Source organism: Vidua macroura, chromosome 14 (genome assembly GCF_024509145.1).
Source record: "Vidua macroura isolate BioBank_ID:100142 chromosome 14, ASM2450914v1, whole genome shotgun sequence".
NCBI classification, from domain to species: domain Eukaryota; kingdom Metazoa; phylum Chordata; class Aves; order Passeriformes; family Viduidae; genus Vidua; species Vidua macroura.
The window spans coordinates 20,652,915-20,665,663 of NC_071584.1; the positions used below are offsets into that span (position 1 = coordinate 20,652,915).

Consider the following 12,749-nt stretch of genomic DNA (forward strand, 5'->3'; position numbering starts at 1 on the left):
TGCTGGGGGCAAAATCCTTTTTCTGGAGCTTGACATTAATTTGATTTGTAATCACAGACAATGATATTGGAAAAGACCTCTGAGATCATCGAGTCCAACTGTTAAACCAGCACTGCTAAATCATCAGTAAACCATGTCCCTAAGTATCAGGAGATGGCTTTTCTTTGCAGCAGTGTTTTTGGGGGATTCAGGGTTGAAATGAGCATCTGTTGGGCAGATGCTGTGTAACAGATCATCCATAAAACAAACCAAAGGAAGTCTCAGGATGATATTCTGCATCCTGTGGGAATGAGCAGTGGTAAACAGCTCTTCAGCTGAGCTCCAGTGACCCAGAGGGTGCAGGTTACTGCAAAGCCAGGTGAATGTGCCTGGTGCCAGGGGGAAGCTGATGCAGATGAGCACCAGCCCAGAGCTTTGCACTAACCCAGCTTGGTCTGCACTGCAGTGATCCAGCAGCTGACAGTAAATCCTGGGCAGGGGGAGGAAATGGAATTTGGAATCCACTAACCTCAATGAACAGACCTTAAATCTGTCTCTCCCTGGCGCTTGTTCTTTGCATCATCACAGTAGATCATCCAGAATTTCTAACAGCTTGATGCCTGGGCAGTTTTGTAGGAGCCTCTATAAACTGCCAAGGCAAACAAGGTGCACAGAACTGGGAATTGCAGTGGCTGGATGAGGTGCTCTCTAGGCTGCCCTTCCAACAGCTTTCATAATCTTTAAGTTTTTCTAAAACCAAAATGGAGCCTCATCCTGCTTTCTGAAGGGGAAATGGCCTCAAGCTGTGCCAGGGGCATTCAGCATGGATGTGAGGAGTGGGCAGGCACTGGCACAGCTACCCCAGGCAGTGCTCCTCCATCCTGGAGGGATTTAAAGCCTTGTGGATGTGGCACTTGGGGACAGGAGTCAGTGGTTGGACTCGATGGCCTCAGGGGTCTTTTCCAGCCTAAATGTTTCTGTGATGTCAGGAGCAACTTGGTTCCTGCTGCCTGGGGCTGTTCATGTCCCTGAAAAGGGGCACCACTGTGTGAAACTGCTGGAACAGAACATTTGTCCCTGGCACCTATGCTGTAAATCATCCAAGTCTTCCAGACCAAAAGCTCTGGGCACGCACATATTGTCAAGGAGGAACAGCAGTGGTGAACAGATGTTATTTCTAAGGTTTTGTTTGTGTTTATAGTGGATTTGTCTAATCCAGTCTGCGTGAATAATTTATGATAGATGATACCTTTATTATTACATCTGTTCCAAAACACGCAAGTGGAGCTTGAGCTATTTTTGGCCATCCTTTAATCAGTGAATAATTGCCAGCAAACCCTGCTTTAAGGGAGAGGATGGTTCGTGTGGTATCAGGTGTTACAGCAGTTGTCAGCTCAGGAGGGAGGTCAGAGGTCTCCTGTTGCTGAAGAGTTCCTAATCATGGTTTGAGCTTGGTTCAGGTGGGTCAAGTTGTGCAGGTCCTGAAGGATTTGTGCCTCTGGTGTTTTCGTCCAAACCATCAGAAGTGGCTGGGGGTAAATGAGTAAAGCAGCACTCAGCTGCAAGCCTGCACGTGTCCTGGAAGCCAGGCTTGGGCATCCCAAAAATTAACCTTTTTTTGGAAAGAAATACTGCATGTGGATAAATAACATGCATTACAACATGTCACGTATGTATAAATCTTCATATGCCAAATCTGAGAAATTCTGTGCTGAAAGAGGCAGCTGACATGATGCTTCAGTTGGTTCCACTGGTTGCCAAATGAAAAGTTCCCAAAGGTCCATTGATTCATTTTGGAAGGTTTATCCAAAATGCAGCTGATAGAGAGTCAGGAGGAATGAGACAGATAATGACTTTCAGTTGCTACGTAAATTGAAATTGATGAAACATGTTAAATTCAATGCAGACAGGTTTAACTTGCTGTCAGAAGTCTGCATTCCTAGGGAAGAGGGAGCTTGGACTGTGTTTAATTGTTTTTTCGTTTGGATTTGCAGATGAATGCAGTTGGGATAACTGAGAATGTGAAGGGAGATCATCGGAAATTTGAGATCTGGTACAGTGGGAGAGAAGAGGTGTATGTGGTGCAGGTTTGTACCTCAGAAATCTGGGTATTTGCACGTCCTGGGAGCTGTGAGGAGAAAATGTGTCCCACTGGTCTTCGTGCTTGTAGTGATGGCTCTACAATTTCCACTGTGCCTTGCCTGGGTGTAATGGGAATCATCAGTTTTAAAAGATCGAGAGTGTTTAAAATTTAGTAGTAGCTTTGGGAAAAAGGGGGATTTCAGATAATTACAGCATAGAAAAGTAAGATTTTATTCCTACATTATAACGGATGACTCTTAATTCAAAATTCAGACAATTTTCTCTTCTTCCAGGCCCAAACAGTAGATCTGAAGATGGCATGGTTGAATGAAATAAGAAAAATTTTGTTTAAGCAGCAAGAGCTTATAAAAGGTACATTTGATCAATTTCTCTGAGGCTTTCACTCTGCAGCAGAAGCTTTCTATTGGCACATTGCTGATCTTCAAGTCCACTAATTCTTACGGGAGAATGAATTTTTAGAAGCCTGGTGGCAAAATGCTGGAGTGAGGCCTTACACTGCAGGGGAATAACATACCTTGGAGCAGTAAAAACTGGGTGCTCATGTGAAAATGAATCACAGAAGTATGTTTTTTTTGGTTGTCATTACCTTGGGCATTATTTCACATTTGTTACCATAGGTTTAATTCAATGAGATACAAACCAGATGCCTAATTTGAAGCGTATCAGGAGCAGGCTCAGTGCTGGATTTGTGCTAACATGCCACCTTAATGAGAATTAAGTCTGTGCTTTGCAGGAGCCCATGGGTCTGTTTTTCTCTGGACAGAAACCAATAGTGTGGCAGGCACATTCTTCTCTCTCTCAGGATTTTTTCATAGAGGAGGACAGAGAGAAGAAAGGGAAAACAATTTCTATTTCTGCTCCTTGTTTTTCCCATGTGGAATGTGCTTGGAGAATTGTTTCCCTGGGGTGGTTGCTTGGTTGCATTCTGGTGAGGATTGTTTGGGCCTGGTGGCCAATCCAACCCACCTGTGGCTGCACTCCCAGAGAGGGTCACAAGTTGTGAGAGAGTTAGATTTGGTAGTTAGAACAAGTAGCTTTGTAGTTTTAGTATCTCCTTTAAATAGTATATTAATGTATTCTAGCATAGTTATAACAAAGAAATCCTTCAGCCCTCTGAACTGGAGTCACATCAGCATTTCTCCCCACCGGGTTCTCCTGCATTTGCAATACAATAGGGTTGTACAGAAGGTCTAATTTTTAAAGCAATGCTTCGAGCGTGCAGTTGCTAGTGCAGAAGTGGATTTAAGCTGTGTTTGCCCTCGCAGCAGGGGAGAAGCAGCAGCCTGGCTCGTGCTCGGAGCAGCTCCCGCTCTCCTCCCAGCTGGGGGACAGGTGAGTGCTGGGCTGGGGCTGGGGCTGGGTCCCTCCCATCACTGGGCACCCAGGGCTGGCTGCTGCTGGCTCTGTGCTGGCCCGTCCCTGTCTCTGGGCAGGGGACAGCAGGGCTGTGCTGCTGCTCACCCTTTGGTGGCCGTGGCCTGGGGACAGGGTCTGCAGGGACACCCGTGAGCCTGGCAGCGTGGCCTGAGCTGCAGCTCCTCTGCAGAGGGAGCAGAGCAAAGGCAGGGCTGTAATTCAGGGCTGTAATTCACTGCAGCAACCTCCTTTCCCCTCCCAAAAAGGTCGAGAGCCGGGCACTAAGTCCTTAATCTTCACAGAGGTATACACTGAGAGGTACCAGTGCTATTTCTGACCCTGTTCAACAAAACCTCGTGGAGTAGGTGCTCATGTGCGAAGTAAAGCCAAGACTGATTTTTGTTCCTTTTGACCCCCTCAGGAAGCAGCAGAGAGCCTCCATCAGCTCGGAAGAGAACGACTCGGAGCGCACCAGCCCGGTGATGCTGGACAGCGGGCCGGTGTCCCCCCAGAAACAGCCCCACAGAAGTACGGCCCCTTCCCCTCCCTCGGGGCCTCCCTGGCCGCGGGGCCCCAGCCTGAGCCCCACGCTGTCTTGCAGGCTGGCCAGGAACGTCGCAGTCCCTGGAGATCTGCGAGGGGCTGGAGGAGTGGTCGGGGCAGCAGTACCTCTCCAACTGCTCGGACACCGAGGAGGAGGAGAACCAGCTGGTAGGTGGGGGTGTGACAGCCTCAGGGCTGGGATGCTGGCTCAGCCTGCCTCGTGCTCCTCACTGCGTCCTGGATGTGTCCTGCCCGTGTCTCTCAGAGTTTCCATGTCTCAGCCACAGTTTCTTGAAATAATTTTAATTCAGGTAGCTGGCACATTCCCCGCAGCAGTCAGAAATCACAGCTGCATGATGCAAAATGCAGCTAAATAAGCTAAGATTTTCTCTCTACCACAGTCTCCAGGAAAATACAAAGCCCTTGCAGACTGCAAGAGGAGAGGATCAGAGGACCTGCTGGTGAAAAATGGGGATGAAATTCAGCTCTTGCATGAAGATGGTGAGGGACAGTGGTAGGTATTTTAGGATTACTTTGCCTTATCTCTAAGAACCTGCAGGGCAGTCCCTTGAAATGTCACTTGCCTGGTGATACACTCATTGCAGCTCCTGACTGAGCTTTAGACCATTCCAGAAAGCTGGAGAATTCATTCTCTTGCCAAGACTAGATGCCATCCACACTGGCTTGGCCTGGGGAAACAAGTCAGGACTTCCCTTGCCGTGGGTCTCTGCCTGAGCTGGGATTTACCAATGCCTTCACAGCCCCTCTTGCCATGCTCTCCCCACTTCAGATGGTGCTTCCCTTTGTCCATCCCAGCTCAGCTCCAGGCTTTGCTCCTCTGGGATTATTACCAGCCACAGTGAGTAACTGCAAGGTGTTTTCCTCCCTCAGACAGCTGTAGGAGTGTTCCCTGCACTGGGGGATGGCTGCAGGCTCTGTTTCTGTTGTGTGTAAAGCTGTGGCTCACAGAGAACACCTCACAGCTGCTCCTCTCCTGGGGGCTGGGAGCATCCCCTGGGAACACCCCTGGCCTGCTGGACCACTGGTGTCCTTGTCTGGAGGGGCAGCATGCCCCTCCTGAGGCTCACAGCAAGCTGGCTGAGGTTTCTGGCTCTTCCCTTTCCAGGCTGACTCTGAGCAGCTCTCACCAGCCAGCCCAGGGTCTCAGCAGGAGGGAGCCCAGTGTGCCAAAGCCTTGTTTGGGGTGTGGGAAGGGTGATGTTGGCAGGAACCTGGGTCAGATTTGTGCAGGCACCAGCCTGTAAGTGCACAGATGTCAATGCCCCGTGCAGGATTCCTGGCTGACAGCTGCAGCCCTTGCACTTCAGGGGAAATCAGAACAGGATAAAATAGAATATTTCAATTGCAAGGGATCTGCAGGGATCGTCTAGTCCCACTGCATTTTGAGAAATTCAGTTTGTTGTTAGCCAAGCAGATGCAAAGCATCTCAGGTTTGCTGGAAGTTCACCACTCCTGGGGGCTTCTGCCAGTGCCAGTCAAAGATTTCTCACACCAAGCTTTTTGTTAGCACAAATTCCACTGCATGAGTGAGACAGAGGGTTGTCACTTCGGAGCATGAGTGTTTCCAGCTACCTAAATCTTGGCTTGAATTTACTTACAGCACCCTGACTAAAATCATCCTACCAGTCTAAATGGCAGAGGAGTGAGAGAAATAATTGCCCTTGACTCCTTCAGTAGCCGCTTTTCCTCAACTGGCATCTCTGGAGGTCTCGGGCAGCATGACTTGAGAGGGAGTCCTGTTCTCCTCCAGTGTCTACAGAGATGTAGGCTTTTAAATTAGGTTCCTAAATTTAGGTGGGAATGATGCTTTAAATGCATGGCCAGGTCCTGTTAAAACGCTTCCCTGGTCGGAACAAATTGTTGCTTGCACCCCCAGCTGTGTAGAGCGTGCCCTCACCAAACTGCCTCTGGGTTGGCTGGCTTCTGTTCCTAATGCTGTTGTCATTCAAAGGTTGGTGAAAAACCTAAACAGAAGAAAAGAAGGCTGGATTCCTGTCCACAGTCTGCAGATTGTAGTCGGTGACTGCAGATTTCGGAATGCCAAAGTCGCAGGTATTTGATAGCACGCCTAGCAGCAATATTTCATATCTCAAATCAGGTCTTTTAAGCCATTTGCATTACACTTGATGTACTAAATCTGGCTGCATATGCCTCTGCTGGAAAAATAGGAAAGCAAGCAGCTATTCCAAAAAGCCTGCAAAAGTAGCAAATTAAGTTTTTTTTTTGTTTGTTTGTTTAACACGTTAAGATCTTTCTGAGACTTTAGGCACTAGTAAATTAAAACCAAGCATTTAAAAACGTAGATTTCATTGCAAGAGCACTGGGTAGAAGACCGGGGAGAAGAGATGGAGTCTGACCAGGGATTCCCAAGACTGTTTTGCCTCCTCCCTGCTGTAGCTCAAACCCCGTGTGAACAGGAGGTTCAGAATCTCCTCCTGCTGCAAAAGACATCGTGGCCTGACCCCAGCACTCTAAAGGCAATACTTCCTCCCTGCTGCCTCACTCCTGCCCTCACTGCTGCCTGCTGGTTAATCCATCCTTAGATAAAGTTTATTATAAACAGGTGACCAGGTTTCAGCCAAAGGCTTGGAGTCTCCAAACCCAGAGTTCTCATTTTCTAGCTGCAACTGTACATACAAATAGATAGGGAAGCATAAGAGATGACACAAGAAAATGCCTTAAGAGCAGCCTGTTGCCCTTGCTGTGTCCACAGTGTCACTGCTCCATGTGTTGCCTCATCACCATGCTGTCCTCTGCAAGTGGGAGACCAGGGCTGGAGGTGGAACAGCTCAGGAAGCCCACATTGACTTAGTCCATTAAAAAAAAAAAATTAAAAATTACTAGCTATGACTGTATGAAGCAAATCTTGCAAGGAGATTTCTCTTTAAATACTTCTTTCTGTCAGAATCTATTTTTTTTTTTATGAATGTGAAGGAAGCCATCCGAAAGGCTTAAAATTCCAGTCAGCTCTTGGTGGTTTTTGGTATATTTCAATGAAGTCCTTCCTATACAGGAAGGTATTTTTTTATCCCCTTTGTTGCAGGGCAGTCAAATCTCCCAGGCTGAAGGTTTGCTGATTTTCTGTAAGGGGTAGTTTGCTGACCAGTGTTCAGAGTGTACTGGCACCCTGTTTTCAAGATGCAGTTATGGCTCCCCTGACCTCCTCTCCATGTACAGCTACCCCATCTCACCAGGTCCTATGCAGAAGGGTTTTCCAGCTGTGAATGCATCTCAAAAAAAGGTGCTGGGAAACTCTGAACCCTGGTTTGCATTGTCAGTGGTCATATCCCCAAAAACCTAGAGACTGTCAGCTCTGGACTGGCTTACAAAGCTGCTGAGTACAAACTGAGGGCAATTCCCCGGGGTGAAGCCACAGAAAATGCCTCCTGTGAGTCCCACACCACTGCCCAGCTACTCCAGAGCCGTGTCCCAGGCTCTGAGAGCACTGGGGCTCTGCTTTCCCTGCGAAGGTAGCTGTTCTCTCTGCTGCTTCTGATGCTGCCTGCAGTCCCAAGGCATGGTTCTGATCTTACACACGCTCCAGGAAACACTGGGGGATGATGTAGGATGTTCTCTTGCTATTCCTAGAGCTTTTCAGCAGCGTGTCCTTAGAGCCGTAAGCAACTTGCAGTCTGAAAATCGATCTTCACACAGAACTCGTGCACTCAGCAATTGCCTTTACCCTGGGGCTGGTCACTTCACCCCGCAGGTGACCGCCGACTCCTCGGCAGTGGCCGGGACTGGGCTCTCTGCTGCTTCCTCAGAAGATGGAGCTCTTGCTCCAGCACAGCAGAGGAGAACGAGGCAGCCGAGCAGGGCCAGGAGGGAGCCTCGGATCCCTCAGGACTGTGAGCTGCTCGTGCCGAAGTGCTGCTTTGCATGTCGGCAGTGTAGGCTTGACTGACACGCTGTGGGATCCCCGAGAGCTTGGAGAGTGTTGGAGTCACTTCAGTGCTGGGGAGAGGCAGTTCTGGCACTTTGTGGGGGCAGTGCCTGTCTTACTGCTCAGCTCCAGGTTCCCCTAATTAAAACTCTGTGTCCAGTCACACAGTTTCATAGCAGAATTCGTACAAATCTGGGCTTTGGGATTTTTTTCAGGGCAAAGCCTTTAGCTGAATAGAATAAATCCCTTACTTTCACATTTCTCCTTAGATTTATCCTGTGGCCCAGGATGGCTGCTACCTGCATGCCTACAAGCTGTTCCTCCCCCCTCCTGCTAATTATTCCAGTGTTGAGCCAATACAGATCAGAATGAACTTACAGGGAACTTTTTGCTGTCCCTTTTAAGTTAGCAGAGGGGTATTTGGTAAATGCTTCACTTCCCAGCCATTCCAGCTTTGCAAATCCACAGTCCTCTTGTAAATCTTGGCCTGGATATAAGCCATGAGGTTCTCTGGGAGGAAGGTGGCTGGCTTGGAGATCATTTTGAAAATGAATTTTCCTTCTGGTGTGCCTCTAGCTGTAAGTTCTGAGATTAGTCCTTGCTGCTTTCTTCCAGACAGATTTATTCTCTCTGCTGTGCAGACCCATGGTGGATTTTTTTTTTTTTAATGTGCACGATGAAGGAGCAGTTTTGTATTGCAGGTGGTAACATGCAGAGCTCAAAATGAAAAATATCTGGAGAGAACTGTGCTCAGAAAGGGCAGTACTCAGAATGGAACTACTGCTGAGGCTCACCCATGTGTTGGTAGTTTCAGCTGCCTCGCAAGTGGTCAGGCATTGCCTGATTAACTGACTTGGCTTTTCCATGAATTAACACGGAGATGCAAGATTATCTCTTCATTTCAGGGAAGGCTGGGGCTCCAGCATTACAATCCCAACTCCTCTTCTGCACTGGAGCAGGAGGCAAACCATTTCTGCATGTTCCTTGGTGGCCAGTGTGCCAGGGATCACACTGTGCAGCACTGGCAGGTCTGTGCCAGGCAAGAGAAGGGATCTCACCTCTCAGGTGCACTGCAGCACCCACGGCAGGGCTTGGAACCAGATTCCTTTTGGAGTCTCTTCCTACCCAAGCCATTCTGGTGATTTAAGGTGGGCACAGGCTCCTGTTCCACATGCCAGACCCTCTCCTTGTTTATTTAACATCCTGCTTGCCAAATCCTCTCTTCCAAGCCTTAGGGGGATCCCCTGTGCCCACTCTCCATGCCATGAAGCTGAGCAGAGGTTTTCCCCCCCTGGCAGTGCCTGAAGGACTGAGCTTGCATGTCCTGTGCCCCCTTGGACAGTCACTGGATTGTCCTGTGCCCCCTGGACAGTCACTGGCATTGTCCTGTGCCCCTTGGACAGTCACTGGGATTGTCCTGTGCCCCCTGGACAGTCACTGGCATTGTCCTGTGCCCCCTGGACAGTCACTGGCATTGTCCTGTGCCCCCTGGACAGTCACTGGCATTGTCCTGTGCCCCCTTGGACAGTCACTGGCATTGTCCTGTGCCCCCTGGACAGTCACTGGCATTGTCCTGTGCCCCCTGGACAGTCACTGGCATTGTCCTGTGCCCTCACTGGACAGTCACTGGGATTGTCCTGTGCCCCCTGGACAGTCACTGGCATTGTCCTGTGTCCCCTGGACAGTCACTGGCATTGTCCTGTGCCCCTTGGACAGTCACTGGCATTGTCCTGTGTCCCCTGGACAGTCACTGGCATTGTCCTGTGTCCCTTGGACAGTCACTGGCATTGTCCTGTGCCCCCTGGACAGTCACTGGCATTGTCCTGTGTACCCTGGACAGTCACTGGCATTGTCCTGTGCCCCCTGGACAGTCACTGGGATTGTCCTGTGTCCCTTGGACAGTCACTGGATTGTCCTGTGTCCCTTGGACAGTCACTGGCATTGTCCTGTGTACCCTGGACAGTCACTGGGATTGTCCTGTGTCCCTTGGACAGTCACTGGGATTGTCCTGTGTCCCCTGGACAGTCACTGGCATTGTCCTGTGTACCCTGGACAGTCACTGGGATTGTCCTGTGCCCTCACTGGACAGTCACTGGCATTGTCCTGTGTCCCCTGGACAGTCATTGGCATTGTCCTGTGCCCCTTGGACAGTCACTGGCATTGTCCTGTGCCCCTTGGACAGTCACTGGCATTGTCCTGTGCCCCCTGGACCATCCCTGGGGCTGCCTGGCCAGGGTGTTTGTGTGGCTGGAGCTTTGGCAGGCTGCTGGAGGCACGCTGGCTGAAAGGTGCAGGCTTTGCCCACGCCCTGGTGCCGGTGCCCTGCAGCTGGCACTGCAGCACTGCTCCCTGCCCCCATGCACTTCAGTGGCTGCAGCACAGCCTTGTGTGTCCGTGCAGGCTCCCCTAGAGGCAATGCTGGTTTCTTTTTGGCCTTTGAAGCACAAAGCAGGGGCTCTCCTGGCCCTGCGGTGCCAGCCAGCTTCACAGAACAGCTCTTTAGTGACGCCAGAAAACCATCCCCAGCCTGGCCAAGGAAGGAGCCCAGAGAAGATACCAGCTGGCCTTGCTGTGATAATCAAGTGATGGATGATGGAAATGAGTCAAACCCTGCGGCCCTGCCTTAGTCAAGGCTCTCACTGAAGCCAGTGGGAGCCCAGCTTTTAGGGAGAAATGCAGGAGTACATTTATTTTTTTTTTTTTTCTGTTATATAAATGTTACGTGATTACAGGGAACAATGTATTTCTTGGACTAAAATGCTTTAATATTAACATCATTCTCCATTACTTTATAGATGCTGCCCTGTGTAACACGAGAAAGTTTAGTTCCCCTTGAATTAAGGGTGAACTAGCAGCATCCTATTTTCGATGCTCTTTGGAAGCTTTCAGCTAAGTGTTACAGAGAACTAGCACAGTAGTTGGAGTTGTCCTGTACTGTTCATCACATTCACAGACCTCCACAGCCTCATCTGCACTGAGTGGGACCGGGGTCCTAAGCAGCTTCTCATGCTCATAAAGGAAGCCATTCTCTGCCCTTTGTTTCTTTTCGCCTGTGGAAATTCTGGTATTTTGTTAATTTTTCCTGCTGTTTTTCCATGACATACATCATGTTTCATCAGAGAAGTACACTACAGTTTCCTGACACTTTGTTTAGATGCTTGAAATTTCCTCTACAGGTTGAAGTAGGTTTTGCCTATTTATTAGCTGACAACTGTTGAAGTTGCAAACAAGAGTTGAGTTTTGGTAAACCAAAAAGAAAAAAAAGAAAAACCAAACTAAGAAGCTGTATGTCCTGCTTAATTGATTTTGTGGGTGGATTTTTCTTAAGTATCTGCTTCAGCTATGTGAATGTAATGTTCTGTAAGAGCATCATCTGGCTGACTCACGTGTGAGGAAGCAATAACACTAAAGATCCTCTTTTTGCACTTAGGGTCTGACTCCAGCCCATTGCAGTCAGCCTCCCTGATTTCAGTGAGGTCTGGATCAGGTCAAACTGACACCTCAGGGTTGTCACCAATCACTTAGGGTCCCAAAGCGTCCCAGGGCTGAAACCTGTATCTAGCAAGTGTTGAAGTTTACATTAATGTATGTACTTTTGGAACACGTGCCATAAATCCAAGCTAAATGTCCATGTTTGCACTAAGGATGTTCTTGTGATAAGACTTTTTCAGCATCTTTAACAATGATGTATCTATTGAATTTTTGAGAAGGGAAAAAGAATGTTGAAGACTCATAATTTAATTTTGTGTTTCTCTGTCTAGTTTTGCTTTTGTAGAGCATAGGTAGGTACAGGTGGTTTGAACTTTGAAGCAGATGTGTGCAAAGAGCACCTGAGTGTGTGGAGAGCAGGGTTAATGGTGTGCATGCAGTAGTGAACTTGCTCTGCCCCAGCCCAAGGAAATGTTTATACCGTGGACTAGAGGGGCACCGTTATGATCTGACTTTTATTTGTGCTCCTCAGACACAGCCCCGAGTTCAGACATGCTGGGTTTGTTGTGTGGGGGGGATTGCTGAGCTGCTGGCCGGGGTTCCTGGGGTGCCCCAGCCCCAGAGGCCGTTTCCCCAGCCTGGCTCTGCAGGGCTGGGGTGACCCCTGTGCACCCTCAGAGCCGGGAGCAGCTGAGTGTGAACTGAGCAGCACCAAGACCCCGCTGGAATCACAGTGCACAGCTGGGACACCCCTGGAGGCTCTTTTCCTCTACTTTCAAATCAGTCACAGTGCACTAATTAGGTGGGAAAGGCTAAAGTTACTGCTGGGGCTCTTTATAGTGGTAACAATACACATTTTGAGGTACTACTGTAAATATTTGTCTGAAACATAGCACACATTGCATATTGAATGATTTTAATCTTTTTTGTCTTCCATAGTTTTAAATCTAAGCTTTTATTAATTTATGAGGTTGATAAGTTCTGCAAATCTGAATGTACAGTCTGAGGTTTTTAACATTTGAAACTTTGCACACATGGTATGTTCCCCCGAGTATGCTGTTGAACTAGGCTCTTCATGAATATGTATAAATTACAGTAGAGACTTTTCTCTGACTGCAAGTTTAAATGAACTATATTGTATATGTACCTGTAAAAATGTGTTAAATCTATATTTAAAGATTAAAAACTTGTTAAATAAATCCATCTGAGAATATGCATTTCTGTTCAAAGACACGTCTGCTATAATACTAGAGGAAAAAAAGGGCTCACAGTGTTGGTTTTATTTATTTCCTTGGAACAACTTAAAACCTTCTTAGATGCATTTTGATTTTAAGGTAAGCAGTGGCAGATGATCCAGTTAGTTTCTTGCTGGATGCAGAGGCAATGAATGTGACAGGGGCACCTTGGCACTTACACTGAAGTCTGAACGAGCAGC

At 48.3% G+C, this 12,749-nt stretch overlaps 1 protein-coding gene across 4 annotated transcripts in view; it reads left to right on the forward strand.

The window, feature by feature from the left end:
- MCF2 (MCF.2 cell line derived transforming sequence) overlaps positions 1–12,517 on the forward strand; it is a 59,014-nt gene extending 46,497 nt beyond the window's left edge. For 3 of the 4 annotated variants that reach the window (XM_053990160.1, XM_053990157.1, XM_053990158.1), the window contains 8 exons: positions 1,974–2,066; positions 2,355–2,433; positions 3,348–3,414; positions 3,860–3,966; positions 4,040–4,149; positions 4,383–4,495; positions 5,954–6,054; positions 6,716–7,511. In XM_053990160.1, coding sequence (XP_053846135.1) covers positions 1,974–2,066; positions 2,355–2,433; positions 3,348–3,414; positions 3,860–3,966; positions 4,040–4,149; positions 4,383–4,495; positions 5,954–6,054; positions 6,716–6,822 — 777 coding nt within the window. In that variant the 3' untranslated portion in view covers positions 6,823–7,511. Of the gene's footprint in view, positions 1–1,973; positions 2,067–2,354; positions 2,434–3,347; positions 3,415–3,859; positions 3,967–4,039; positions 4,150–4,382; positions 4,496–5,953; positions 6,055–6,715; positions 7,512–10,680 lie in introns of those variants that run through there. The other variant, XM_053990161.1, reaches the window with a different exon arrangement.
- The last annotated feature ends 232 nt before the right edge of the window (positions 12,518–12,749 follow it).